The sequence below is a fragment of the Bubalus kerabau genome, chromosome 8 (genome assembly GCF_029407905.1).
Source record: "Bubalus kerabau isolate K-KA32 ecotype Philippines breed swamp buffalo chromosome 8, PCC_UOA_SB_1v2, whole genome shotgun sequence".
Lineage (NCBI taxonomy): Eukaryota > Metazoa > Chordata > Mammalia > Artiodactyla > Bovidae > Bubalus > Bubalus kerabau.
Genome location: NC_073631.1, coordinates 123045213 through 123072920, shown reverse-complemented (window position 1 = coordinate 123072920; position 27708 = coordinate 123045213). Strand labels below are relative to the sequence as shown.

At 51.2% G+C, this 27708-nt stretch overlaps 1 protein-coding gene across 1 annotated transcript in view; it reads left to right on the top strand.

Moving 5' to 3' along the window:
* Positions 1 to 23970, top strand: part of VIPR2 (vasoactive intestinal peptide receptor 2) — a 68541-nt gene extending 44571 nt beyond the window's left edge. The window contains exons 6-13 of the mRNA XM_055591406.1: positions 11257 to 11398; positions 14994 to 15144; positions 16122 to 16182; positions 17119 to 17188; positions 17697 to 17788; positions 21835 to 21964; positions 22047 to 22088; positions 22696 to 23970. Coding sequence (XP_055447381.1) covers positions 11257 to 11398; positions 14994 to 15144; positions 16122 to 16182; positions 17119 to 17188; positions 17697 to 17788; positions 21835 to 21964; positions 22047 to 22088; positions 22696 to 22869 — 862 coding nt within the window. The 3' untranslated portion in view covers positions 22870 to 23970. The remainder of the gene's footprint in view (positions 1 to 11256; positions 11399 to 14993; positions 15145 to 16121; positions 16183 to 17118; positions 17189 to 17696; positions 17789 to 21834; positions 21965 to 22046; positions 22089 to 22695) is intronic.
* The last annotated feature ends 3738 nt before the right edge of the window (positions 23971 to 27708 follow it).

Here is a 27708-nt window from a genome sequence, read left to right as displayed (position 1 = left end):
TAAAATGTAGATCGGGTGTCGGTCAGCCTTCAGATAACATCAGTGGCATAGCAAATGGAGAATTTTAAAACATTAGGAGATCCATTCTTGGAAGAAAATGAGTGAGTGGAGGCAACGGAGCGTGTAGACGAGATCCCAGCAGCTGTTGGCTGGTGCGTCTCTCCGTTCAGGCATCTCAGGTGTGACAGGCGGCTGATCATTCTCAGGAAGAATGAGGCAGTGCCTTTAATCCAGAACTGCACTTCGAAAAGTGTAGGGAAGACCTGTCGTTGTATATGATAAAAAACTCTTTTAAGAAACTGATATAATATTATTACTATTTGCTTTGCTATCTTCTATATTTAACTGTACATTTTAAAATATAGAAATTGTTAATACAGAAAAAAAAATTTAAGGAGGTAAGCTGGCACAGGGTAACTTGAATGAGAAAAAACTCAGAGCTCCTATCTCGAGCAAACCATATACTTGACATCAGTATGGGGCTTCCGTGGTGGCTCAGCTGGTAAAATTCGATTCCTGGGTCAGGAACATTCCCCTGGAGAAAGGCATGGTTATCCACTCTGATTTTCTTGCCCAGAGAATTCCATGGACAGAGGAGCCTGGCGGTCTGTAGTCCATGGGGTCTCGAAGAATCGGACACGACTGAGCGACGAGCACTGACACCAACAGTTTCCCTCGGGCTTGTCCTTCACGGCCTGTTTAACCGTTGCAAGTATGGTCATGACCCGTGAGGAGGATCTCAGATGGCTTTATGCACATCAAACACCATCTTCTCTGCAGGAGAAGATGCCTGGTTACGGGCAGCACACTCCTGCGGTGGCGGTCACTGCGCACTGGCTCAGTGAGGAACAGCTGCAGGCTGGGCTCCGCCTTCCGCCTGGGTTTCCGTCCACCTGCTCACGCCACCCCCAGAGAGCTGTGAGACAGCTGAGTCTAAAATCCACGTTATAAAAATAACACACCCCATTGTCTTGGTCATTACACCCAAGAAACAGACTTCTTTGCAGTCACCAAACATTTATTCTCCAAAACAGCCCAGAGGCTAAGAAAGGACCGAGCCACCACGACCTTACTTTGCAGACAGAGAAGGAGCGTCGCGTTTTGTCCAGGGGCATGCAGACTTGGGTGCCGGCGCAGGGCCCAGCTCTGCGCGGGAGTCGTGGGCGGTCGGTCGCTGTGTTCCTGACCGCGTCCCGGGGTCCAGGCATGTGCTCACCGGCCTTTACTCACGTGCCCAGGAGCAGCTGCGGTGATTGCTCCAGCCCGTGCTGTGCGTTTCACCAGGGTCGTTATTAATAATTTGGTCCTTATAACACCTCCACCAGCTGAGCGCTCTTGATCCCAGTTGTAGCAACTTGAGAAGGAGGCCCTGCTGCTGAACAGGGGATGGCAGGGTCGGATCCACAACCACATGCACCCCATTCACCTTCAGGAATCTGTTCACGCAGTCATGGGGCGTGCCAAACACAGGGAACAGACTTCACGACTGAGGCCCTACGGGTGTGTTACACATGCAGAACAGGCTTCACTACTGAGGCCCTGTGGGCGTGTTACACAGGCGGAACAGACTTCATTACTGAGGCCCTGTGGGTGCGTTACACATGTAGAACAGACTTCACTACTGAGGCCCTGTGGGCGTGTTACACACACAGAACAGGCTTCACTACCGAGGCCCTGCAGGCATGTCACACATGTGGAACAGACTTCACGACTGAGGCCCTGCGGGTGTGTTACACATGTGGAACAGACTTCATGACTGAGACCCTGTGGGCATGTTACACACATGAAACAGACTTCACAACCGAGGCCCCATGGGTCTGTTGCACATGCAGAGCACACCTCAGTACTGAGGCCCTTGTGGTCTGTTACACAGAGAACAGCCTTCCCTGAGTGAAGCCTGCATCAGGGGCCTGGGTAGGGCTCCCCACGCTGAGACCCATCTCCCCACGAGCACAGCGCCCAGGCCACGGTCCAGCAGGGGCAGCGCCAGGAGCCTGCATGTCCATCAGCTCCCACTTCCCAGCAGGTGACCGCTAGTCAGAGCTCTGACTGCAACGCTAATTTTGACTCTTTTAGAACTTACGGGAGGAGTGCCCAGTCTCGGGGCTCCTCACTCAGCATTTTGCAGGGAGATTGATCCGCGTTGTTGTGTGTGGTTGTCCTGTGTGAAGCTAACACAGCTCACTTAGTCATTCAGTATTCATGGAGCTAGGGGCAACTGTTTGACGACAGGCAGTGCTGCTGTGAACAGTCATGTGCCGTCTCCTGCACACATGCACACACTTCTTCAGATGTGTATGTGTGTGCACGCCTCCCCTTATATTCCCATCTGTTTTATAATTATACGTCTTGCCTGATCATAGCCATGCACACACTCTTTCTCTCCGGGTGCTGCACACTCACACCTGCTGAGTGAAGATTCCTTCTACTCCATCTCCCACACCATTTGTTATCCCAATTTTAAAAGCTGTTGCCATGCAGTTGGGTCTGTATAATATAGAATTGTGTTTTTAATTTGCATTTCCCTGGTGGATCATGATATCATGTTTGGAAACTTTTTAATTTTTTTTTTTTTTTGCAGTACCATTTCAAGTGTTTGCTCATTTTTCTATTGAGCTGTCTCTCTTTTTTTTTTTAAGTTAATTTTTAGGAGTTCTGAAGTGCAGCCTTTTGTCAGCCCTGGGAATTACAGATTGTATCTCCAGCACTGTGGTTCAACTTTATACTCCCCTGATGAGGTTTTTAATCAGTCAAAGTTCTTCATTTGAATCAAGTCTATTGACTATTTGTCATTATGATCAGAGCTTCCTGAGCGTGTTACCATCTAGAAATTTTATTATTTTAACCTCTTGTGTTTGGGTTATGATCCACGGGTGGTTTGTTTTTGTGGGTGGTGTGAGGTAGGGTTGAGATTCACGTGCTTTGTCCGTGTGTGTATTCAGCTTCTCCAAGGCCGTTGCCTGGAAAGCCAGCCTGCGCCAGGGCAGCGCAGCGGCGGCAGCAGGACTGTGCGCTGGGGGCTGGGTTGTCTGTCCTGTCCTGTCTGCGCCTTCCTCTGTCCCCTGCCGTTTTGCGTTGCTGTAACCACTGTGCCGTATAAGAGGCCCTGATTCGCAGCGGTGCATGCCTGTCAGCTCCGTTTCCCGTTACGAGGCTGGGCGTCCGCTTCCGTGCTCGCTCAGTGTGTCAGTGCCAATTGATGGGTTTCATTCTGGGTTTGCATTGAATCCGTAGGTCAGCTTGGACACACTAGACACCTTCACCATTTTAAATCACCCAACCAGTGACTTTAGGCGCTCCTTCCCTTGGTTGGGGCTTTCTTAGTTTCTTTCAATACTCTTCTGTGGTCTTCTGAGTAAATATCTTGGACATCTTTTGATAGCCACGCCAAAGTCCTTGTTTATGGTATTGTATATATGTGTGCGTTAACTTTCTAGAAAAGGAATTGATTTCTGTGTATTAATCTTGCTTCAGCAGCCCTGCTTAGTTTATAAATTTTATACTTATTGCGTAAATCCATCTGGATTCCTCCATGCGAGCTCATGTCTTGCTGAAGCACAGTGACTAGAGGTGATTGTAACAGAGCCCCGCCCTTATTTCCGAGCTCAGAGTGGGGGCTCAGACATTTCACTGCAAAGCAGCATATTTTGATGATACTCTTTATCAGATTAAGAACACTCCTTTCAATTCCCAGTTTTCTGAATTTTTAATCATGAATGGGTTATGAATTTTGTGATAATTTTTCTGCATATATTGACATAAGTAGGTGATCTTTTCTCACAAGTTCATTTAATGTGAAAATTACATAGGGAGATTTTCTGATATTAAATCTCCCTTTCATTCCTACTTGGTTGTTCTATGTACTATCCTTTTCCTATGTAGCTGGGTTTAATTTACTAATATCTTGTTTGGGATTTTTGTGTCTACATTCATGAATTTAATCTATAACTCCCTTTCTTGTAAAATCAGGCTTTGCTCTGACAGTTATGCTGGCCCACAAGTGAATGAGCAAGTGGCCTCTTTCCTATTCTGTGGAATAGTGAAGGCTGAATAAGGCGCTGTTTCCTCTGTAGCATTTGTGGAATTCACCAGGAAAGCCATCTGGGTGGAGAATTGTCATGTGGGAAGGTTTTATTTTTAGGTTCAATTTTTTAAAAACAGACATAGGATGATTCAAATTCTCTGTTTCTCTTTATGTTAATTATAAGCTGTATTTTTCAAGGAATCTGTTCATTTCATCTATATCTCTTATATTTTCACGTGTGTAAGAGCTATACTGATACCTCCTTTTTCATTCCTGGTATTGGTCATCTTAGTTTGTAGTAATGCTTCCTAAGGCCCACTTGATTTCATACTCCAGGATATCTGGCTGTAGGTGAGTGACTGCACCATCATGGTTATCTGGGTCATTAAGATCTTTTTTCTACAGTTGTGTGTATTCTTGCCGTCTGCTCTTAATCTCTTCTGCTTCCGTTACCTCCTTGCTGTCCTTTGTTGTGCCCATCTTTGCATAGCATGCTCCCTTGGTATGTCCAGTTTTCTTGAAGAGATCTCTAGTCCTTCCCATTCTATTGTTTTCCTCTATTTCTTTGCATTGCTCACTTAAGAAGGCTTTAACTCTGCATTCACTTGGGTATTTCATTCCCTTCTACCTTGCCTTTAGCTTCTCTTCTTCTTTCAGCTGTTTGTAAAGCCTCCTCAGACAACCATTTGGCCTTCTTGCATTTCTTTTTCTTGGGGGTGGTTTTGATCACCCCCTCCTGTACAGTGTTACAAACCTCTGTCCATAGTTCTTCAGGCACTCTTTCTACCAGATCTAATCCCTTGAATCTATTTGTCACTTCCACTGTATAATCATAAGGGATTTGATTTAGGTCCTACCTGAATGGCCTAGTGGTTTTCCCTACTTTCTTCAATTTAAGCCTGAATTTTGCAATAAAGAGCTCATGATCTGAGCCAGAGTCAACTCCAGGTCTTGTTTTTGCTGACTGTATAGAGCTTTTCCATCTTCAGCTGCAAAGATTATAATCAATCTGCTTTTGCTGTTGACAATGTGGTGATGTCCATGTGTCGAGTCGTCTCCTGGAATGTGAAGTCAAGTGAGCCATGGGAGTCAGTACTACAAACAAAGCTAGTGGAGGTCATGGAATTCCAGCTGAACTATTTAAAATCTTAAAAGATGATACTTTTAAAGTGCTGCAATCAACATGCCAGCAAATGTGGAAAATTCAGTAATGGCCATAGGACTGGAAAAGGTCAGTTTTCATTCCAATCGCAAAGAAGGGAAATGCCAAAGAATGTTCAAACTACTGCACAATTTCACTCATTTCATATGCTAGCAAGGTACTGTTCGAAATCCTTCAAATGAGGCTTTAACAGTACGTGAACCAAGAACTTCCAGATGTATAAGCTGGATTTAGAAAAGGCAGAGGAACTAGAGATCAAATTGCTCACATCTGTTGGATCATAGAAAAAGCAAGAGAATTACAGAAAAATGTCTACTTCTGCTTCATTGACTATGATAAAGCTTTTGACTATGTGGACCACAACAAACTGTGGAAAATTCTTAAAGAGATTGGGATACCAGACCACCTTACCTGCCTCCTGAGAAATCTGTATGCAGGTCAAGAAGCAGCAGTTAGAAATGCACATGGAATAACGGGCTGGTTCAAAATTGGGAAAGGAGTACATCAAGGCTATAGATTGCCACCCTGCTTATTTAACTCATATGCAGAGTACATCATGCCAAATGCCGGGCTGAATGAATCACAAGCTGGAATCAAGATTGCCAGGAGAAGTATCAACAACCTCAGATATGCAGATGATACCACTCTAATGGCAGAAAGTGAAGAGGAACTAAAGAGCCTCTTGATGAAGGTGAAAGAGGAGAGTGAAAAAGCTGGCTTAAAACTCAACATTCAAAAAACTAAGATCATGGCATCCGGTCCCATCACTTCATGACAAGTAGATGGGGAAACAATGGAAACAGTGACAGGCTTTCTTTTCTTGGACTCCAAAATCACTGTGGCCGGTGACTGCAAACCATGAAATTAAAAGACATTTGCTGCTTGGAAGAAAAGCTATGACAAACCTAGACAGCATATTAAAAAGCAGAGATGTTATTTTGCTGACAAAGGTCCATATAGTCAAAGCTGTGGTTTTTCCAGTAGTCATATATGGATGTAAGAGTTGGACTATAAAGAAAGCTGAGCACCAAAGAATTGATGCTTTTGAGCTGTGGTGTTAGAGAAGACTCTTTAGAGTCCCTTGGACTACATGGAGATCAAACCAGTCAATCCTAAAGGAAATAACACTGAATATTCTTTTGAAGGACTGATGCTGAAGCTGATGCTCCAATACTTTGACCACTTGATGAGAACAGCTGACTAAACACCCTGATGCTCAGAAAGATTGAGGGCAGGAGGAGAAGAGGTGAAGAGGATGAGATGGTTGGATGGCATCATCGACTCAATGGACATGAGTTTGAGCAAACTCCAGGAGATAGTGAAAAACAGGGAAGCCTGGTGTTCTGCAGTTCATGGAGTTGCAAAGAGTCAGACACAACTTAGCAATTGAACAACATTGGTCATTTTTATTTTCCTTCTTTGTATCTTGATGAATCATACTGTATAAAGTTTTATCAGTTTTATCAGTGTTTTCCAAGAACCAGCTTTTGACTTTTTTCTCTTGTATGCTTATTTACTAACTTACTGACATGCCCTCTTATCTTCATTACTTCCTTCCTTTTGTGTTCTCTGGTTTCGATTTGGTGTGCTTTTTCTAGCTTGTTAAGTTAGATGTTCAGCCTTCCTTTGTTTAAACTGCTTTTATTTATATATACAAATTTCCCTCTCAGACCTGCTTCATTCCCATCTTTCAAGTTTAAAGATGTGTTTTTCATTATCATTCAGTCATAGTTTTTCTAAGCTCTTCTTTTGATTATCTTTTAACTATAAAATTTTATAGTTTAATTTCCAATCTGTTATTAGTTTTCTATTCAGCTTGCTAATGATTTCTGGCTTAACTCGTGGTAATCAGAGACCATACCACATGAATTAAATCCTCTGAAATTTGTTAAGATTTGATTTGTGACTCCGAATCTGGTCTTTTTTAGTCAAAGTTTCATTTTCATTTTAAGACAGTGCAAATTCTACAGTTACTGGTTTGTGTGCTACATATATCATTTACATCATTTATCAATCGTGTTATTTAAATATTCTAAATTTTACTATTTCGCTTAACTACTTCCCCGGCGGCTATGGTCCGTGGAGTCACAAAGTGGCGGACACGACTGAACAGCTAACACTTTCACGTGTTCTATAGTTACTGAGAGACGTGTATTAAAACCTCCAAGTATAATTGTGGACTTAACTATATCTCTATTTATTTATTTCACTGTTTGCTTTATATACTTCAAGGTTATGTTATTAGGGGCACACCCGTTTCGTGTTTTATCTTCCTATAAGCTGTCCATGTTTAGTAACATGCCTTGCCTTAAAAAGAAATCTACATTAGTGTAGCTATGTCTGCTTTCTTTTCTTTGATATCTGCAAGATACATCCCTATTTTACATTTGTGTGTTCTGTAAGCTCCACTTAATTGAGATTTGTTCTTTACTTCCAGTCTGTTTTTAGTCATACACACAGTATCTTCCACTCACATTCCGACCGCTTGCTGGCAAGCTGCAGTTTCAGTCCGCCTCCATCTCTTCGTATTGTCTCAGCTGTTCTGTGGCCCCTGCACTCTATTCGTGTTTGTTTTTAAGTTGTCAAATGTTTTTATTATTCCAGTGTTTCCCTTTTGGATCGTTAGTAGTATATTCAGTGCTTCTTCCTCTGGTTTCCACCTCATGTTAACGAAGTGCATCCGTGTCTCACAGGCATTAACCTCCAGTTACCATTTCCATCTCTTCAGGCAACTCAAGCCTTCCCTTCAGCCTCATGACTTCTGTATCATTGTCATGTATTCTAATTGTGCACATATTTTAAATGCCACATGCGTGATCACTATTTTTGTTATTTTCAAACTCAATATTTGTTTAGAATTGCCCATCTGTCTGTCTTTCCTTCCTGCATCTTCACGTTTCCATCTGGGTCAACTTCCTCCTCCCTGAAGATCTCCTCTTAGGAGACCAGGCCTCCCAGCAATGAATCTCATGGCTATTGATTGCCTGAAATCATCTTAATTTTGCCTTCACTTTTGAGGATATTTTTGAGAGGACCGAATTCTTTGTTGGCAGTTACTTTTTTTCATCACTTTGAAGATATACATCGTTATTTCTTTTGAAAAAGTCAGCTTCCAGTCTCACCATAATGCTGCTGAAGGATGAGTCTTTTTCTCTGGGTCCTTTGAAGATTTTTTTCTTTGTCTTTGGTTTTTAGCAGTTTTGCTGTCATGGGCTTTAGTGTGGTTTTCTGTGTAATCCTCCTTCTTGGGGTTAGTGGAATTCCTTTAATCTGTTATTATATTTTATCAGTTTCAAAAATTCTTGGCCAGCAGCTCTTCAAATATTTCCTCCACCTTATTCTCTCTCTCCTTTCCTTCTGAAACACCATTTGCACATGATAAATATTTTCAACATTTCCTGTACACTTCCTCTTGTTTCTTTCTATGTTCCATTAATTCGTTTCTCTCTACCTTAGACAGACATGGGCTTCCCAGCTGGCTCAGTGGTAAAGAATCCTGTCAGTGCAGGAGACACAAGGGACACAGATTTGATCCCTGGGTTGGAAAGATCCCTTGGCGGAGGAAATGGCAACCTGCTCAGTATTCCTGCCTGGAGAATCCCATCGACAGAGGAGCGTGGCAGGCTGCAGTCCACAGGGTTGCAAAGAGTCAGACACGACTGAGCGCACATGCATGCAGGACTTTAGACACAGTCCACCAATCTGTTTTCCAACTTATAATAATACTCTGTCTTACTGTGTCTAATCTAATATTTAAACCCAGCTATTTAATTCTTAATTTCATGGGTTTTTTAAAATTTTCAATTTTCCATTAGATTTTTACAATTAATTCCATCCTCTAACCAGTATCAGTTCCGTCACTCAGTCATGTCTGACTCTTTGCGACCGCATGGGCCGCAGCAGGCCAGGCCTCCCTGTCCATCACCAGCTCCCGGAGCCTGTTCACACTCATGTCCATCGAGTCGGTGATGCCATTCAGCCATCTCATCCTCTGCCATCCCCTTCTCCTCCCGCCTTCAATCTTTCCCAGCATCAGGGTCTTTTCCAATGAGTCAGCTCTTGGTATCAGGTGGCCAAAGGATTAGAGCTTCAGCTTCAGCATCAGTCCTTCCAATGAATATTCAGGACTGATTTCCTTTGGGATGGACTGGTTTGATCTTGCAGTGCAAGGGACTCTCAAGAGTCTTCTCCAGCACCACAGTTCAAAAGATCAATTCTTCGGCACTAAGTCAGAAGTAAAGGGAAATATTTATTAGCGCACCATCCTCTAATTTTCTTGGATATATTAATCAGAGCCATTTTATAGTCATGTCTTAAAATGCCAGTATCTGGATCTCTTTCTATTCTATTTTTGTTTTTCCATTTTTAACTGCATTTGATCATTTGGTACTATTTCTGGCATATTTATTAATTGATTATTGAAGTTACATATAATTAAATCATAGAGCTTTAGATGGTATCATACCATAGAGAGGATTTACTATTTCTAGCAAGATGGGCAGACAAGCCTGAGCCAGGCAGGGACTGAGTCAATCTAAGGCCGCATTTCAGGCTCTCTGAAGGCTGGTTTGTCATTATTCCTAAGTCACAGCCCTTTAGGGGTTTCAGATGAAAACCTAGGAATCCTTCTACTCATCCAACACATGAACACCTTGGGAAATGGAAAAAAAGAGAAGGAAAATCTCTTAGGTAACTGCCTGCAGAATTTGAGGCTCCCTGTGGCTTCCTTTTCTCCATTCTGTTGCCTTGAAAGCCCTTAACGTCTTTTGTCATCCGTTCCATCTGGTGACGCTGTTACAAGCTCTGGGCCTCCGCTCTCTAATCAGGCTGTGCCCTGAAACCTGGGTTAACCCGCAGCCAGGAGATGAGAGGAGGCTGCAGTGCCTGATGCTCCCTCCTCACCAGGGCCCCAGTCCTCTAGATCCCAGCCGCCTCAGCTGCCCTCCAGAGCTCCGTAGACAACTTTTTAAATCACGGTTGACACGGGAGAGAGGTCAGGTAAGTTTCTCTTTGGAGCCACAGGTGAAAGTCTGCTTAGAATATATTTTTTAATATCCTTCAAATTTGTAAACTCTACTTCAACTTAAGGAGTTAATGTTTTAATGATCTTGGAAGTTCATTTGTGTGGAACAGCTTGTCTCCAAACAATTAAAAGTCAGAGTTAAATCAAATATCTAATTAAGTCTTCTCCAAAGCAGAATTTAAGTGTTGTAAAATGATTATAAACAAAATGTTCTTAACATGTTTTAGAGAAGCAAATACCACATAAAGTTAAGTTCAAAGACAGGTCCTTTGAGGTGGGTCTTGCAGGAAGTTTGCTGCAGAGACACATGGTGTTCACATCTGTGAAGTGGGGCATGCTTCTGCAGGCTCAGATGCGCCGTGGCTGTGCTGTCCACATTTATCCCAAAGCCCTGTTTCTAGGACTCTGCTCTAAGGTGCGAAGTCAGAAATAAAGGGCAATATTGATACCCAAAAATGTGTACCGTAATGCAAAGCAGAAACCATCTTAAATACACAAGGAATACTTAAATTGTTCAGTTCAGTTCAGTTCAGTCGCTCAGTCGTGTCTGACTCTTTGCAACCCCATGAACTGCAGCACGCCAGGCCTCCCTGTCCATCACCAACTGCTGGAATCTACCTAAACTCTTGTCTATTGCGTTGGTAATGCCATCCAACCACCTCATCCTCTGTGGTCCCCTTCTCCTCCCGCTTTCAATCTTTCCCAGCATCAGAGTCTTTTCTGAGTCAGTTCTTTGTATCAGGTGGCCAAAGGATTGGAGCATCAGCTTCAACATCGGTCCTTCCAATGAACACCCAAGACTGATTTCCTTTAGGATGGACTGGTTGGATCTCCTTGCAGTCCAAGGGACTCTCAAGAGTCTTCAACATTGTTCACTTCCATAAAAAAGAAGCTTAAAGATTAAAGCCACACAGGCATCTGTCGAAGTGTTTAACTCTCCATCTTCTCCCTCTTCCCATGACCCCCATTCCCCCGCCCCATCCTCCCCTTCGCCCTCCTCGCCCCCCGCCCCTCCCCCACGCGCCCCCCCCCACCTCCCCTTGGCAGGAAGCTGCACTGCACCCGGAACTACATCCACCTGAACCTGTTCCTGTCCTTCATCCTGCGGGCCGTCTCGGTGCTGGTCAAGGACGACGTGCTGTACTCCAGCTCCGGGACGCTGCACTGCCCAGACTTGCCATCCTCCTGGGTAAGGCTGTATGGGCTGGGCCCTCTAGGTGGCCTTGTTTACTCCCGCCCGCCACCGACCTCCGTCTGGGATGAGGTCCAGAGCTGGCTTCACCAAGGCCCCAGTCAAGGTGGGGTGGGGTCCGGCCTGCGCTCAAAGCATCTCAGGGCGGCAGATGCCGCGAGTGGGGGCACAGGCGCTGCCTACTGGGAGGTCACGGCCTGAGCGCTGACGCGGACAAAACCAGACTTGCTCGAGGGCACCGCTGGAGGGACCAGGAGCAGCTGGGGGCTGGTTGGGCACGTGCGACGCCATTTTCTCCCTCGTGTCCGGGATTCCGAGCGGTGGATGCTTCCAGCTGGCAGGACGGGTACCACCTGGGGGAGCGTGGCCCTGGCACCTGCCCGGGACACAGTGCGGTGCACGGGCTGCACAGGGATCGCCCGGACTGGTAGTCTGTGCGGTGCAGGCGGGGCATGCGGTGGGCTTAGTGGGCTTTAGGAGGAAGCTCAGTTTGGTGCGTTCATGGAGCATGCCGAGTCCAGTGCTTCCCTCCTCCGGGGTTCTTCATGTCACCCGGTCAGATCGGCTCTTCCACACGGAGCCAGAGCTGGCTTTCCACCGGCATCGGGCATGGATGGACCCACCTGCTGACTCCATTCCTCTGGACTGAAGAGCTCTGAATCAGGGTCTTTCTAAGACAGTAAAGCTTTTACCACACTGTAGAGCAGCTGCTTCCCGGCCCGCAGGTTAATATACGCTGGGGACAGTCCCTCCGCAAGGCGTGTGGACTGACTGCAACAGTAAAATCAGCAGCACAGCGCTCCACCCGGACGTCCCAGCCCAGGTGGAGGGGGAGCCCTGGGCTCTCGTCCCGGGATGGAGTCTCCTCTGCACAGATGGGGGTCCCCCAGAGGCCAGGACCTGGGAGACCCAGTTCTCCTCCCGCTGAGAAATCTTCTGCTGCTTCTCTGCCTTACTCAGAACTCTGCTCCAAGGAGCCCTCCTTACTTAGCTCCTCCTTCATTAAAGGATGTAGTGACCCTGATGGACCCATGGACACCAAGCCCTTGACCTGAGCAGTATGCTGTCCTGCTGTGTAGACAGAGGACTTGGCCGGCTCCAGGCTGAGGGAGGTGGGGGTGGAGGGATGGGAACTTGGATGTCCCTGCCCCGAATCCCACCTGCCTGGAGCATTAGGGGCAAACTCAGAGGTCTGAAACATCTGAACAGGGGTACTCCCAGAGAGGAGGGCAGGAGGTTGGGCTGGGGACCTGACTTTGCTGAGGGTCCTGGGCTCCACAGCCCAGGATAGAATAGAGGGGCAGAGAGGGGAGAGGGAGCAGGAGGAAGGGAAGTAAGCAGAGCCTGTCAACACACACAGGTACACCTGTGCAGGCAGACACACAGCAGTGTGTGCTCACATATGTGCAGACACGCAGCCATGTGTGTGCTCAGAGATGTGCATGCAGACACACAGCAGTGTGTGCTCACACACATGCATGCAGACACATAGCCACGTGTGCCCACACCCAGGCACACACACACTCTTCACATTCTGTCCTATCAAGAAAGCTTGGCTCCAACCCTGGAAGGACAGCTCTGGAGACAGGGGCCGTGGGTGGTGCTGGGGGCCCACACGCTCGAGTGCGGAGCAGCTGGCGCACAAGACACCGGAAACCACAAAGGTGGCGTGGCCGTGGCCGTGGCCCTCACCTCTGCTGCTCACTGAGCAGTGAGGGCTCTGGGCTTCAGGCCCGCAGAGGTGACAAAGCCGCCTTCCCCAGCCCTGCAGCCATCACTTCCACCGTTTAAGTAAGATCTCCTGTTTGCTTGCTCTTAGCACCTGTGGACGCTGTAAGTCTCCCCAGCACCGTAGGGAGTTGCTTATGTCCCCATAGGGCCTGAGAGGCAAGCGTTCCCAAGTGTGACCCCGGATTGTGCCTTGGACAGTCATGGACGTGGGTGCAGTTTTCTCGTCCTTTGCAAGGGGTTGGCCGTCAAAGAAGCCAGCTTTACTGGCTCATAAGGCGGACCTGGAGACAGAACCCGGCTTCCGTCCCTACCAAGGCCAGCCCCCACACACACGGGCGCCTCCCTGTCTGCACTCCTTGGCTTGGGTTTCATCCAAACCGTGGAAACTGGCTGCAGTCTGGAGTAAAGAAGCAACCCGAGGGCCACTCGAAGCTGACCTTCAGCAGGACCTCCTGCAGACCCTGGGGCTCAGCGCCCTGCACGCCTGGCTGCCGTGGGTGGTAGAGGCTCCCAGACGGCACAGGACTGGCCAAGGACCCGCTGGGAACCAAGCAGGGTGCAGTCCTGGCCGCTGGCCTCTCAGCCTTCCCACGACTGAAGGTCAGCAGACAGCCCCTCACCCCAGAGCCTCTGCCCTTGGAGTGTGTTGATGGCGTATGAACTGCAGTGAAGCAGTGCAGACATGGCATTTTAAACCTTTTACTAAGAAGAAGGAATTGGAATCATGTTAAACACACTTTGTCTTTTTTCCTCCTTCAACAGTGTATCTTGGAAACTCTCTGAGTCTATCAGGGTCCCAGGGTCTCTTACTTTGAATCTGGAAGGTGTGACGTAGTCTGTGCGACCATCCCGCCAGTAACAGACACACCTTGGTTTCTATTTCTGCCACCACTCGGTCAGGGGGGACTGGAGAGAGACTGGAGGCAGTGAAGGGCACATGTGTTTAAGTTGTAACAAGCAGAGCTGGTCGCCGTGGGCGCCCCGTGTGCAGGATGCCCCTGCCCCAGCCAGCAGGGCTCACCGTGGGCCCCTCCACCCTCGGGCGTGGGCTCCCTCTCCCCGACACCCAGACCCGCCTCTGTCAGTGTTCCAGCGAGGGGCGCCAGTCGCAGGGTCTCATCGATGGGTTTTAACGTGCTTCTTTCCACTTACCGGGCCCAGCCCTGGTGTCCTCCACATGCCAGACCCCCGCCCCACACTCGGCATTGGTAAAACTTAACCGCCTTAGAAAGAAACAGAGCAAGAGAAACCTAGTGCCAGGCACCGGGAGCGGGCGGCCGGGAGATGTGGAGCCGCGCCTGCCTGAAGGGCTGCCGCGCGTTTCCTGCCTGCCCGCCAGGGGCACGTGTGCGGGTCCATCCGCACGTCGTTAGTCCACAAGTGTGTATCTGGGCTGCAGGCTGTAAAGACACAGAATAATAAAATAAAAGTGCTGGGGGGGTGTTTTCAGTGCGTTTGTATGAGCTTAGTGATCTAAAGCCTAAATTTCCCCTTTCTAAACACCTGAGGAAATATTTTGTTTGGTGGTTTCTCTTGTGTTTTCCTTTACTTCTCGTCTCTTGTTAAGAGTACACAGTGAGGAGGGAGAGAGGAGGGAAGTGGGAGTGAGCGGAGGGTTAGTGGGGACGAGGCGGCAGGAGGAGGGGGGCCGGGCCCCATGCGGTCACTCAAGGTGACCGTCCCCTCGGGCGTGGTGTGCGTCTGCCCGGCCGGTGTCGCCCTCCGCAGGTTGCGGGCCTCACCGGACGCGCACACGCACACGCTCGCGCCTCCGGGAGGCACCTCCGCGCTCCTTGCACAGCAGGGACCCGGAGCCGGGCCTGTGATGGCGCGCGCACTCACGCGGCCCCTCCCCGTGCAGGTGGGCTGCAAGCTGAGCCTGGTCTTCTTCCAGTACTGCATCATGGCCAACTTCTACTGGCTGCTGGTGGAGGGGCTCTACCTCCACACCCTGCTCGTGGTCATCTTCGCCCCCGGCCGGTGCTTCCGGGCCTACCTCCTGATCGGATGGGGTAAGGACTCCCCCTGCCTGCCAGGTGCCCCTGGCTTGGACCTACCCACGGAGACGCTCTCCGCTCAGAAAAACCCTGGGCTGCCCCTGGAGGAAGAGTCAACACCTTAATGTTTTGGGAGCCAGAAAGTGAAAGTGAAAGTTGCTCAGTCATGTGCGACTCATTGCAACCCCATGGACTACACAGTCCATGGAATTCTAAGTATTCTTACTGGAGTGGGTAGCCTTTCCCTTCTCCAGGGTATCTTGCTGACCCAGGGATTGAACCCAGGTATCCCACATTGCAGGAGGATTCTTTACCAGCTGAGCCACCAGGGAAGCCCTACAACCTGGTTTAAAACCACTGTGACTCTCATTCCTGGGGTGAACCCCAACCGAGGCAGGGGGTGGGGGGAACCAGAAAGAAGGGGCCTGGGAGAAGGAGCAGGGAGACTGTCCCCAGCGAGGTCCCCCTAACGTGCTCATCAGTGGGGCTCTGCCTAAGCTGGAATCGGAAAGGGGTGAAGCTGCGGGCCCCACCTTCACCGTGAGGAGTACCCCTTCAGGTCTCTGCCAAGTCAGGACACAGCCTCTCCAGCACGTTGGTACCAACATCCAGAAACACATGTGTTTCAGGCCTGTGAAGCCTTCAAACACATGTTTAATTATCTTCACTGCTTAGTAAGGCGTGAGGGTAAGCCTGTGTGTATTTATGAAGCTGCCGCCACCACCACCAAGTCACTTCAGTCATGTCCAACTCTGTGCAACCCCGTAGACAGCAGCCCACCAGGCTCCTCTATCCATGGGATTTTCCAGGCAAAAGTACTGGAGTGGGGTGCCATTGCCTTCTCCGCATTTATGAAGAGTTTCCATTAATCTGTCCATCAGAAAGCCCTTGTCCCCGCTGGCGGGGGGCTCACGAAGGGTCCCGTGTGCGTCCCCATCGGGCTAGTCCAGGTGGCCAGCGCCGGGCCAGGGTGACCGGGTGTCTCTCTGCAGGCATCCCCACCGTCTGCACGGGTGCGTGGACTGTGGCTCGGCTCTTGCTGGAGGACACGGGGTGAGTGCTGTGCCTGTGGGTGAGGGGGAGCGCCGCTGACGGAGGGCCTGGCGAGCCGGAGGCAGCTTTGTGTCTGGGCAGAAGGCAGCCTCTGGACGCTCGTGGGGGGGACTCGGGGTGGGGGCCTCGGAGAGGTGCCACGGAGCAGGTGGAGCTGAATGGGGGCTGGCCGTGGAGCGGGGCCTGGGGTCCACCAGGCAGAGACAGAGCGGCGTCGTAGGGAGACTGGTGTGGCCCGGAGCCAAGCGGGAGCCCAGCAGGAGGGCATCCGGGCTCAGCCCTCTGAGGCCCTGCGGCTGGGCCAGGCCCGAGGCTTCTGCTGTGTGCGCGGTGGGGCAGGCCGTGCCTAGCCTGAGGCACCCCAGCTCCCACCGTGGAGCCCAGCAGCTGCTGTGCCTCGTGCGGGCCCAGATCCACCTGCCACCCCCTCCCAGCCACCCCCTGCCAGTAACAAACACCCCAAGCTTGGCGCTCACACAGGTCCAGTTTATCGGTGTGCTTCTGTCCCTGGCTCTTTGGGCAGCTCTCCAGCTCAGTCTTGCTCACTCACCTGCCGTGGGCCCCTACCTGCAGGGGAGGCCGGGGCTGCGGGTCTAGACAGGCCACACTGAGTTCCAGGACTCCACACCCTCCTGTCGGAACCAGCCAGGCTCCAGGACAAGGGTGGGTCTGCTCTGTGGGGAGGGGTGTGGGTTAACAGGCAATCCGGGGGCGTTGTACAAGCCTGCTGTCCCAGCTTCCTCCCGGAGACAGGGCGTGGCAGTCAGGAGGGACCACCTAACAAGCCTGTGAGTCAGGGGTTCGTCGTGGCGGGGGGGCCGGCTGGTTTGGCAAGCCCCATGGAAGGGGTGTGGCCACAGGCCTGTGTTATCCTCCCGTGCTTCGTTTGTAGATGGAATCCGTGATAATGTGATTTTCCTTCTCTTTCTTCAATAGTTGCTGGGATACCAATGACCACAGTGTTCCTTGGTGGGTTATACGAACACCAATTTTAATTTCTATTATAGTAAGTGACTTCTGTGTGGAAACCTGAGTTACCACCAGGCTGCACTTGGGCAGAGAGCCCTGTGGTGAATACAGACAGCCCCGTTCCACTCGGCCTCTCTAGACAAGAATCCCAAGCCGAGCTCTTCCACAGGGGGATCAGCCCACCGTCAGGAGGAAAGGGAGGGCAAGAGGGAGACGTGCCTTTGGAGGGGGGCACAGTCAGCTCCCCCAAGTGTGCAGCCTTGGATCTGAACTGGATTTCCATCTGTGGAATGCACATCTTAATGTTCTCAACTTAACTGCCACAGCCTGGGGTCAACACATAGGTGACGCCACAGACAGACTGCCCTGCTCTGACTTGGGGGGCGGGCAGGGGGAGCAGACCCGACTGGGCAGGGCATTGGCGCTCCTGAGCCAGTGGGGCCCGGAGCCCCATTGTGGGCGGGGCTGAGCTGCAGACATCCGGGCCTCGCCGCCTCCCTTGCAGGGGGACTTCACACCCTGAAATGTCATCTCTTTTTGTGCAGGTCAATTTCATCCTTTTTGTTAGTATTATACGAATTTTACTGCAGAAGTTGACGTCCCCAGATGTCGGCGGCAACGACCAGTCACAGTACAAGTGAGTATGTGTTTCGAGCCAGCTCGGAACCACCCTCAGCAGCCGCATGCGGCCTGACAACTTGGAGTACCTGTGTGCAGAGCAGAGAAACTGGGGCCTGTGGACCCACACATGACCCCACGTCATCTCCTTTAGCCACAGGAGTGTGCCCTGGGCCAATTTACAGGGACCCCCAGACATGGAGTGACCTGTCCAAGGGCAGCGTTGCCAAGGCCATTATTCAGGCTGGGTGCTTCCCTTGCCTCCAGTGTGGACATCCTCTAGAGAGCTGGGTATTGAAGTGTCTGTCCACTCTTCTGTTTTGTACCCTGACCTTTTCTCCTTGGCCACACGTCATTTGCATTTTATATTTGGTTCTGTCTTCCCTGTCTGACCACAGGGTCCAGACAACACCTCATGTGGGCCTCGTACTTAATAACGACTCAGATTATCTTCACGACCAAGATAATCACGATGGTGTGATCACTGACCTAGAGCCAGACATCCTGAAATGTGAAATCAAGTGGGCCTTAGAAAGCATCATTACAAACAAAGCTAGTGGAGGTGATGAAATTCCAGTTGAGCTATTTCAAATCCTGAAAGATGATGCTGTGAAAGTGCTGTACTCAATATGCCAGCAAATTTGGAAAACTCATCAGTGGCCACAGGACTGGAAACGGTCAGTTTTCATTCCAACCCCAAAGAAAGGCAATGCCAAAGAATGCTCAAACTACTGCACAATTGCACTCATCTCACACGCTAGTAAAGTAATGCTCAAAATTCTCCAAGCCAGGCTTCAGCAATACGTGAACCGTGAACTTCCTAATGTTCAAGCTGGTTTTAGAAAAGGCAGAGGAACCAGAGATCAAATTGCCAACATCCATTGGATCATTGAAAAAGCAAGAGAGTTCCAGAAAAACATCTATTTCTGCTTTATTGACTATGCCAAAGCCTTTGACTGCATGGATCACAATAAACTGTGGAAAATTCTGAGAGATGGGAATACCAGACCACCTGACCTGCCTCTTGAGAAACCTATATGCAGGTCAGGAAGCAACAGTTAGAACTGGACATGGAACAACAGACTGGTTCCAAATAGGAAAAGGAGTATGTCAAGGCTGTATATTGTCACCCTGCTTATTTAACTTCTGTGCAGAGTACATCATGAGAAAGGCTGGGCTAGAAGAAGCACAAGATGGAATCAAGATTGCTGGGAGAAATATCAATAACCTCAGATATGCAGATGACACCACCCTTATGGCAGAAAGTGAAGAGGAACTCAAAAGCCTCTTGATGAAAGTGAAAGTGGAGAGTGAAAAAGTTGGCTTAAAGCTCAACATTCAGAAAACAAAGATCATTGTATCTGGTCCCATCACTTCATGGGAAATAGATGGGGAAACAGTGGAAAAAGTGTCAGACTTTATTTTTTTGGCCTCCAAAATCACTGCAGATGGTGACTGCAGCCATGAAATTAAAAGACTCTTACTCCTTGGAAGAAAAGTTATGACCAACCTAGACAGCATACTGAAAAGCAGAGACATCACTTTGCTAACAAAGGTCTGTCTAGTCAAGGCTATGGTTTTTCCAGTGGTCAGGTATGGATGTGAGAGCTGGACTGTGAAGAAAGCTGAGCGCCGAAGAATTGATGCTTTTGAACTGTGGTGTTGGAGAAGACTCTTGAGAGTCCCTTGGACTGCAAGGAGATCCAACCAGTCCATCCTAAAGGAGATCAGTCCTGGGATTTCTTTGGAAGGACTGATGCTAAAGCTGAAACTCCAGTACTTTGGCCACCTCATGTGAAGAGTTGACTCATTGGAAAAGACTCTGATGCTGGGAGGGATTGGGGGCAGGAGGAGAAGGGGACGACAGAGGATGAGATGGCTGGATGGCATCACCGACTCGATGGACATGAGTTTGAGTGAACTCTGGGAGTTGGTGATGGACAGGGAAGCCTGGCATGCTGTGATTCATGGGGTCACAAAGAGTCGGACACGACTGAGCGACTGAACTGAACTGGTGTTTTTTGCCTGAATGGTAACAGAAAGGTGGATATCATCTCCCTCATTAGAAAGAGAGCAGAGTTAAAGTAAACACCCACCCTCATCCAGCTAATTAACTAGGACTGAGAACTCTGTAAAGGAACTGGAAGACTCTGTAAATCTATCAAGAATTTATAAAGAAAAATAAAGTCTGCGACTCGAGTGTAACTAAAACTAGTTCAGTGTGGAGGGGCTGTTGCAGCTGGTCCAGCCTTGGGTTCAGGCAAACGGGGGCGGGAATTGCAGACCCCGAAGATGCAGATAATAGAATCTACTCTTTTTCCAGAATAACAAAAAAGGCAGAGCACATCTGTGATGCTCACCTGGCCGTATTTTGGTGTGTCTTCTGTCCCCATCTCATAACAGAAGTGACAGATCCCCAGGCACAGGGCCCCAGGGGTCCCACCTCTAAGCCCCCTTTCTAGAGACCAGCAGAGTCTCAACTGCAGGAGTCCAGGCAGGTCTCTCTGACATCTGCCTAATGGGCTGCTCCCTGCAGAACCTCAGCCTCACTTGCCGGGTGGACACCGGCCACAGTGCTGAAGGCCGCAAGATAGCCGTGTGCTATGGTCAGATGGTCAGGCCTGCACGTGCTGGTGGGGGGTCCTGAGGCCTCCCTGCCCAGCGAGGCCCTGGTCACTCACGCTGCTGGGGCAGATCTGCTGGTGCAGATCACCCAATACAAGGAAACCCCTTGTGAACTCTGTAGGTGTCTCAAAACACGTCAACAAAGTGGTGACTTCTTTCTGAGTATTCGGTTCAGTTTAATTCAGTCGCTCAGTGGTGTCCGACTGTTTGTGACCCCATGGACTGCAGCACGCCAGGCTGCCTGTCCTTCACTATCTCCTGGAGTTTTCTCAAACTCATGTCCATTGAGTTGGTGATGCCATCCAACCATCTCATCCTCTGTCATTCCCTTCTCCTCCCGCTTTCAATCTCTCCCAGCATCAGGGTCTTCCCAAGTACTGGGTGGCACCAACCCAGCAGAGCAGGTGGGGAGGAGCCGGAGGCAGCCCTCCCTTGGTTCCCTCCACGTTGCCAGGATGAGGCTGGTCATCCGGGTGGTGGCTGGTTGCTGGGGTCATGAGGGGGCCCAGCTCCTGCCTGCCTGCCCGTCTTCCTGGTGACCCCAGGGCTCCTGACCCTCAGACCGTGGTGGGGTCGCTGCATCAGATACAGCCACGGGGACTCCCCCGGGAAGAGGCCAGGTCACCCGCAGAGACCTGATGTAACTGGGTGGGGTGCAGCTTGGATTCCAAGTCTGAAGAGCCCCCCTGATGACTCTTGTGTGCAGCTGTGAGAGTCCCTGGCTCACAGCAGTTTCTCCAAGGGGGTTCCGCTCAGCAGCTGCAGCAGCTCTGTGCACTTGAAGAAAAACTCAGCACTGAGGCCCAGACGCTGAGTCAGAGGAGGCCCGCTTCAGCATGGCCTCGGGTGGTGCCAGGGCCGGTGCTGGGGCCTGGGAAGTGCTGACTTAGCGGAAATGACCTGTACCTGGTTGGGGTGTGGGACAGGCTTGGGGGCAGGTAGGACTGAGTTCAGCTGTCTTGCTTTCAACACCACTGCAGTGAGAAGAAAGTCTGCTCTTTGGTTAAGAGGGTAAGAGCTCCCCGGCAGGGAAGTGAAATCGGGTCCAAGCTCCCCCACTCCTCAGAAGTCTGGGCCCCACAGCAGGGTCGCCTGCAGGACCTGTCCATGGCCGTCAGGGGGACACGGTCTCGCTTGTGCCCAGGGGCAGCCTTGCAGCATCTGCTCTTTGGATCTGAAACTAAAACTCGCCCCGTCCTCTGGATGCTGGGGATGCTGGCCCCGTCTCTGCTGCTAAACGAGGGACACACAGGGCTGTCTGACCTGCTCAGACCAGTGCCGCCCTTTCCGATTGGCCAAGATTCCCGAGAGGGCTTTGCTGCTCTGAGGGGCAGGGTGCTGCTTGCCCCTGCTTTTGCACACTCTCCCAGGACGGGCAGAGGTGTGGCTGCATAGGGAGGCCCTCGGTTGGCCAGATCATGACCACTCTCTCCACTGCAGGAGGCTGGCCAAGTCCACCCTGCTGCTCATCCCACTGTTTGGAGTCCACTACATGGTGTTCGCTGTCTTTCCCATCCGCATCTCCTCCAAATACCAGATTCTGTTCGAGTTGTGCCTCGGATCCTTTCAGGTGCGGCGGGTGGGGCCACGCGTCCCGGGGTGGGGGTGGGGGGTTGACCGGTGGCCTCTGACCAGTACCTTCTCCCTTTCAGGGCCTGGTGGTGGCGGTTCTCTACTGCTTCCTCAACAGTGAGGTGAGTCCTTTGGCCTCCTGGGGGAGCAAAGGCTCCCGGTTCATGGGGGATTCCTTAGAACACCCCTAAAGGACCTGCTTCCCTGGGGGCTCAGACAGTAAAGAATCCACCTGCAACGCGGGAGCCCCGGGTTCGATCCCTGGGTTAGGAAGCTCCCCTGGAGAAGGACACGGCAACCCACTCCAGTATTCTTGCCTGGAAAATCCATGGACGGAGGAGCCTGGTGAGCTACAGTCCATGGGGTCACAAAAGAGTTGGACACAACTGACCGACTTCACTTCTAAAGATCTGGAGCGGGCCGCCCTCTGGGGGCCACCCTGCCGGGGCCGGGGCCACTGCCAGCGCCTGCAGCTCTCAGCTCCGCCTTCCCGTGCGTCTCAGCTGCCTCTGGCTCTGGGCCAGAGCACTCTTCTCTGGCACTCCCCGCATCCCTGTCCTCTCCTGGTTCCCAAGCCCGCCTGACTCCGTTCACGGATATCACAGCTTCCACACCCAGAAGCGGGCCACAGGGGGAGATTTGCTCTGGGGGCTGCGGGGGAGATTTGCTCCGGGGCTGCAGGCCCCCGGCTCCCGCCCGCTGAGCCCGTGCGGCCGTGCCCCGCTCCAGGTGCAGAGTGAGCTGAGACGCACGTGGCGCGGCCTGTGGCCCAGCCGGCCCTCCGCCCGGGACTACCGGCTGCACAGCTCGTCCATCTCCAGGACCGGCTCCGACGGTGCCCTGCAGGGCCCCCGCAGCTCCCGGGCCCCGTCCCTGCTGCAGACGGAAACCTCGGTCATCTAAGGGTGCATCAGTGGGGGCCCGAGCGGACTCGGCGCTGACCCCCCAGAGCCGGGCCTAGCTGAGCCCCTGGGGGACTGGGGGACCTCGAAACCACCCGGGACTTAAAGCTCACGATTGTCAAACGCCAGCAGTCGGGCACTTTGTATTTCACATTGTTTGGCCATGCAGACAGACCCATTTTCAAAGAGACTAACAAAGACCACAGTGGTAGAACCCAGGACTTGGGTCCAGTGACTGTGGAAGAAGGAAGGGGTTTTCTAATCTCAGCGCCAGTTCTCGGGGGGCACAGGCCTGAGCTGGGGCGCTGGCCCTCAGGGACATGGTTACCCCGTCTCTGCATGACCTGCACCGCTGGTCTCCCACCCCTAATCACAGGGGCGGTCCACCCCGCTGGGTGCAGGACACATGGGCCTCCACCCACTCCAAGGGCTTCCAGGCAGCCTCCTGCAAGCCCAGCTGGGCCCCTTGCCTCCGCACCCCTGGGGCGCCCTGCAGCCCCACCCTGCTCACACCACATTGGGGCTCTCGCCTCTCTGCTGCTGCGCTCAGTTCTCCAGCCGCTCTGTGACATCAGGCCCCCCTTACCAATGAGGCCATGGAGCCTTTGTCTTGGGGCATCACAGACGTGAGCGTGGGTGCCTGTCGTCAGGATGGCCGGCGCTGGGCAGCTGGGCCGGGGCGCAGGGCTGGGCTGAAGAGTAGGCTGGACAGCCGGGGCAAGACTGGGAGGCTTGTCACCCAGCAGAGGCCCCCCTGGGGGTGTGCCCGGCCCCCGGTGAGAGGAGCCTGGCCCAGAGCCTGGGGCAGCCGTGGGGGGCCTGGCAGCGGAGTTCCAGCTCAGACAGAGAGCAAGCCTCTCGGGGCCGCCGTATGGCGGGGGTGCTGGATGAGCACCCAGGGGTCTGTCAGCTGCTGGAGCCAAGGCCGCGAGCCTAGGACTGGTGGTCTGGCCCAATGGGAGCAGAGGGGAGACTGCCTGTCACTCCCCATTAGCAGGACAGAGGTGACCAAAGCGCCCAACGTGTCATTGCAAAGTGCTGTAAACACGTGTGCCTGGAATGCGCTCCAGCCACCGTGCGTGGCCACTTGAATAAAACCCATTTCGTGTCTGTTTGCTGGCTGACTGATGGCATCAACATCCTGAGGACGTTCAGAGGAAGCCTTCCCACCTGTGAAGAGGAGCTCGGGCGGAGGGTGGGCCGATGGGGGCGGGCGGGCGGCAGCTCAGGCCTCTGGACAGCATCGCCTCCCGGGCACTGGCACCAGTCGGGACTGCTCCTTACAGGCCTGGTCCATGCAGGGGCTCCCAGCACCCCTGGAGGTGGGGAGGGGGCTGCCGCTCCATGGAACCTGGGAACCTGCTCACCAGGGCAGGGCTGAGCACACACGTGCTCTCGTGTATATGTGTGTCTGTGCGTGCGTGTGTGCATGCCTTCTGGGAGCAAACTCCTAACTGTGGCATTTGTGCCACAGACAGACAAAATCTATTTCTAATAAACTCCATGCTCAGTCAAACCGCCGCATTCCAAGGGGAATATCGCACAGTGCCAAAGCATCGCACCCTGCGATCTCCAGAGGCTGAGCTAGAGAAGACTTAGAAATGAGCGGAGACCTGCCTCTGGTGGTTTCTAAGAGCCCCAGGCTCCAGGTGACAGGTCTCTGTCAGATGTCTGCTGGTGGAAGGAGCTTCATGAGGACTCGCATCAGGTCTGTCCCAGACTTGGGGAAACTGAAGTGAACGCACACGGTGGGGGCGGGTGTGTGCCCAGGGGCCACTTTACAGAAGACGCCAACTCTACAGATGGAAATAGCCAGCGCCTTCCTTTCGTATCAAGAACGGCAGTTTTTTCCAGTGGTGCCATTTTCAGACTAGAGAAGCTATTCAGAGGAGCTACCAAAGCTCAAACATCAGAGGCAGATATTAGCTAAAAAGTGAAAAAGGTGTGAATTCCATCCGCCATCTGCCTCTCACCACTCGGGAAGTCAATATTACCATCATGAGTGCGTGGTGTTTTCCCGACATTTTCTTCTGGGCCCATGCAAACTTCTCTCCCTCTCTCACACTCTTTCTTCTCTTCCTCGTGGAGAGTAGGTTATATTGTACAGACATTTCTGCAACTTGCCTTTCCATTGGGTCAGACGTGTGTGGATCTTGCCTGTCTAGATGTGTGCGGACTCACCCCTAACAGCTGCGTGAGTCTCCGTTGCACACACACCAGGTTTATTCCACCCCACCCCACCCGACCCCGCTGATGAGCATCTGAGTGCTTCTGCGTCTGTGCCAGCAGTCCCGCACACCCGGCCCGGAAGTGGGGGGCCCTGGACATGCTCTGGGCTCCGGGCAGGCGTGGCCCCGGAAGAGGTGGGAGCAGTACCGCTCTGGCCGAGCTGTGGTTGACGCATCGCAGGGCTTCCCTTCTCTCTTCACCCCAATCTGCCTGTCTTCAGTCTTGAGGACGGTGAGCATCTCTTCTTTACGGAAAGCTTTTCCTTTGGTCCTGAGCCTCAGCCCGACCCACTGACACAGGCGTCAGGGAGCCAGCCGCTGCTCCAGGTGGCCGGCCTACCTGACTCAGGCCCTGCTGAAAGTTTACAGATTAATGCGTTTATTCTTGGAAACTGGGGCGAGACTCAGCAGAGGCTGTGGGCGATGTGCGTCTGTCACCTGTTTGCATCACTGGCCACGGAGCCCTCCAAGAAGCGCACTCAGCTTGAGTACATCAACAAAGGATTTAGGGCATCTTTTATACAGAAGCATGCTCTTTGGAAGATGGAAGGAAAAGAGCCTGTCACTTCCTCTCCTCTCTAAAGCTTTAATGAGGACAGGGGAGTGGGCAGAGGTGGCTGGAGGTCCCCTTGCTCCTGACAGCAGTCCCAGCTCCTGGGGCGTCCTGACTGGAGCCGGGACAGGCCTCCGTGCCCACAGCTGTCACTGGCATCGTCGTTAAAGCTGCGTATATTCAACCACTGGCTCTGCACCACAGGGATGCAAACTATTGGAATATAATCACAAAAAAGGAGGCCGCGCAGTTCCCATCTCTCCTTTGGAGACTTCAGTTCAGTTTAGTTCAGTCGCTCAGTCATGTCTGACTCTTCCCGACCCCATGAATTGCAGCACGCCAGGCTTCCCTGTCCATCACCAACTCCCAGAGTTCACTCAAACTCATGTCCATCGAGTCAGTGATGCCATCCAGCCATCTCATCCTCTGGCCTCCCCTTCTCCTCCCGCCCCCAATCCCTCCCAGCATCAGTGTCTTTTCCAATGAGTCAACTCTTCACATGAGGTGGCCAAAATATTGGAATTTCAGCTTCAGCATCAGTCCTTCCAATGAACACCCAGGACTGATCTCCTTCAGAATGGACTGGTTGGATCTCCTTGCAGTCCAAGGGACTCTCAAGAGTCTTCTCCAGCACCACAGTTCAAAAGCATCAATTCTTCGGCGCTCAGCTTTCTTCACAGTCCAGCTCTCACATCCATACATGACCACTGGAAAAACCATAGCCTTGACTAGACGAACCTTTCTTGGCAAAGTAATGTCTGCTTTTGAATATGCTATCTAGGTTGGTCATAACTTTTCTTCCAAGAAGTAAGCGTCTTTTAATTTCATGGCTGCAGTCACCATCTGCAGTGATTTTGGAGCCCAAAAAAATAGTCTGACACTTTTTCCACTGTTTCCCCATCTATTTCCCATGAAGTGATGGGACCGGATGCCATGATCTTTGTTTTCTGAATGTTGAGCTTTAAGCCAACTTTTTCACTCTCCACTTTCACTTTCATCAAGAGGCTTTTGAGTTCCTCTTCACTTTCTGCCATAAGGGTGGTGTCATCTGCATATCTGAGGTTATTGGTATTTCTCCCAGCAATCTTGATTCCAGCTTGTGCTTCTTCCAGCCCAGCCTTTCTCATGATGTACTCTGCACAGAAGTTAAATAAGCAGGGTGACAATATACAGCCTTGACGTACTCCTTTTCCTATTTGGAACCAGTCTGTTGTTCCATGTCCAGTTCTAACTGTTGCTTCCTGACCTGAATATAGGTTTCTCAAGAGGCAGGTCAGGTGGTCTGATATTCCCATCTCTCAGAATTTTCCACAGTTTATTGTGATCCACACAGTCAAAGGCTTTGGCATAGTCAATAAAGCAGAAATAGATGTTTTTCTGGAACTCTATTGCTTTTTTGATGATCCAGTGGATGTTGGCAATTTGATCTCTGGTTCCTCTGCCTTTTCTAAAACCAGCTTGAACATCTGGAAGTTCTTCACATATTACTGAAGCCTGGCTTGGAGAATTTTGAGCATTATTTTACTAGCGTGTGAGATGAGTGCAATTGTGCGGTAAACCTTTGGAGATTTAGGGTTTTACAAATCCTTGTGTGCTGGATGCCATGGGTGACAAAGTATGAGAAGCAGCGTGTAAACTCAGGACACCTAACAATACAAGCTTTCGTATTAATCATTTAATCATTGCAATCATGCATCCAGAATATGCAAAATTTGTGGCTTTCTGATCTTCATACAATCACAACCCTTTCAGGTTTAAGCCACACAATATAGTAAGACCCCGTGATAAGGTGACTCGTCACCCTGCAGACTTTCCCGGGCTTGGATCGAAGCGTTTTCCCAAAACTGTCAGCCTGCTCTGAAACCCAAGGACTCTCTGTTCTTGGCACTGTAGAAGGCCCATCTCTGGAAGCATAGTTTCAGGTTCTGTGTGTGTATGTGCGCGCAAAACACACTCGTGAATGCCGGTCAGGGAGTATTTCTGGGGAGGCACCCCCAGCTGCCTCCCCAGGGCCTTTGCAAAGCATCCTCCTCTCCCGTCCCTCTGAGGAGGGTTGCTC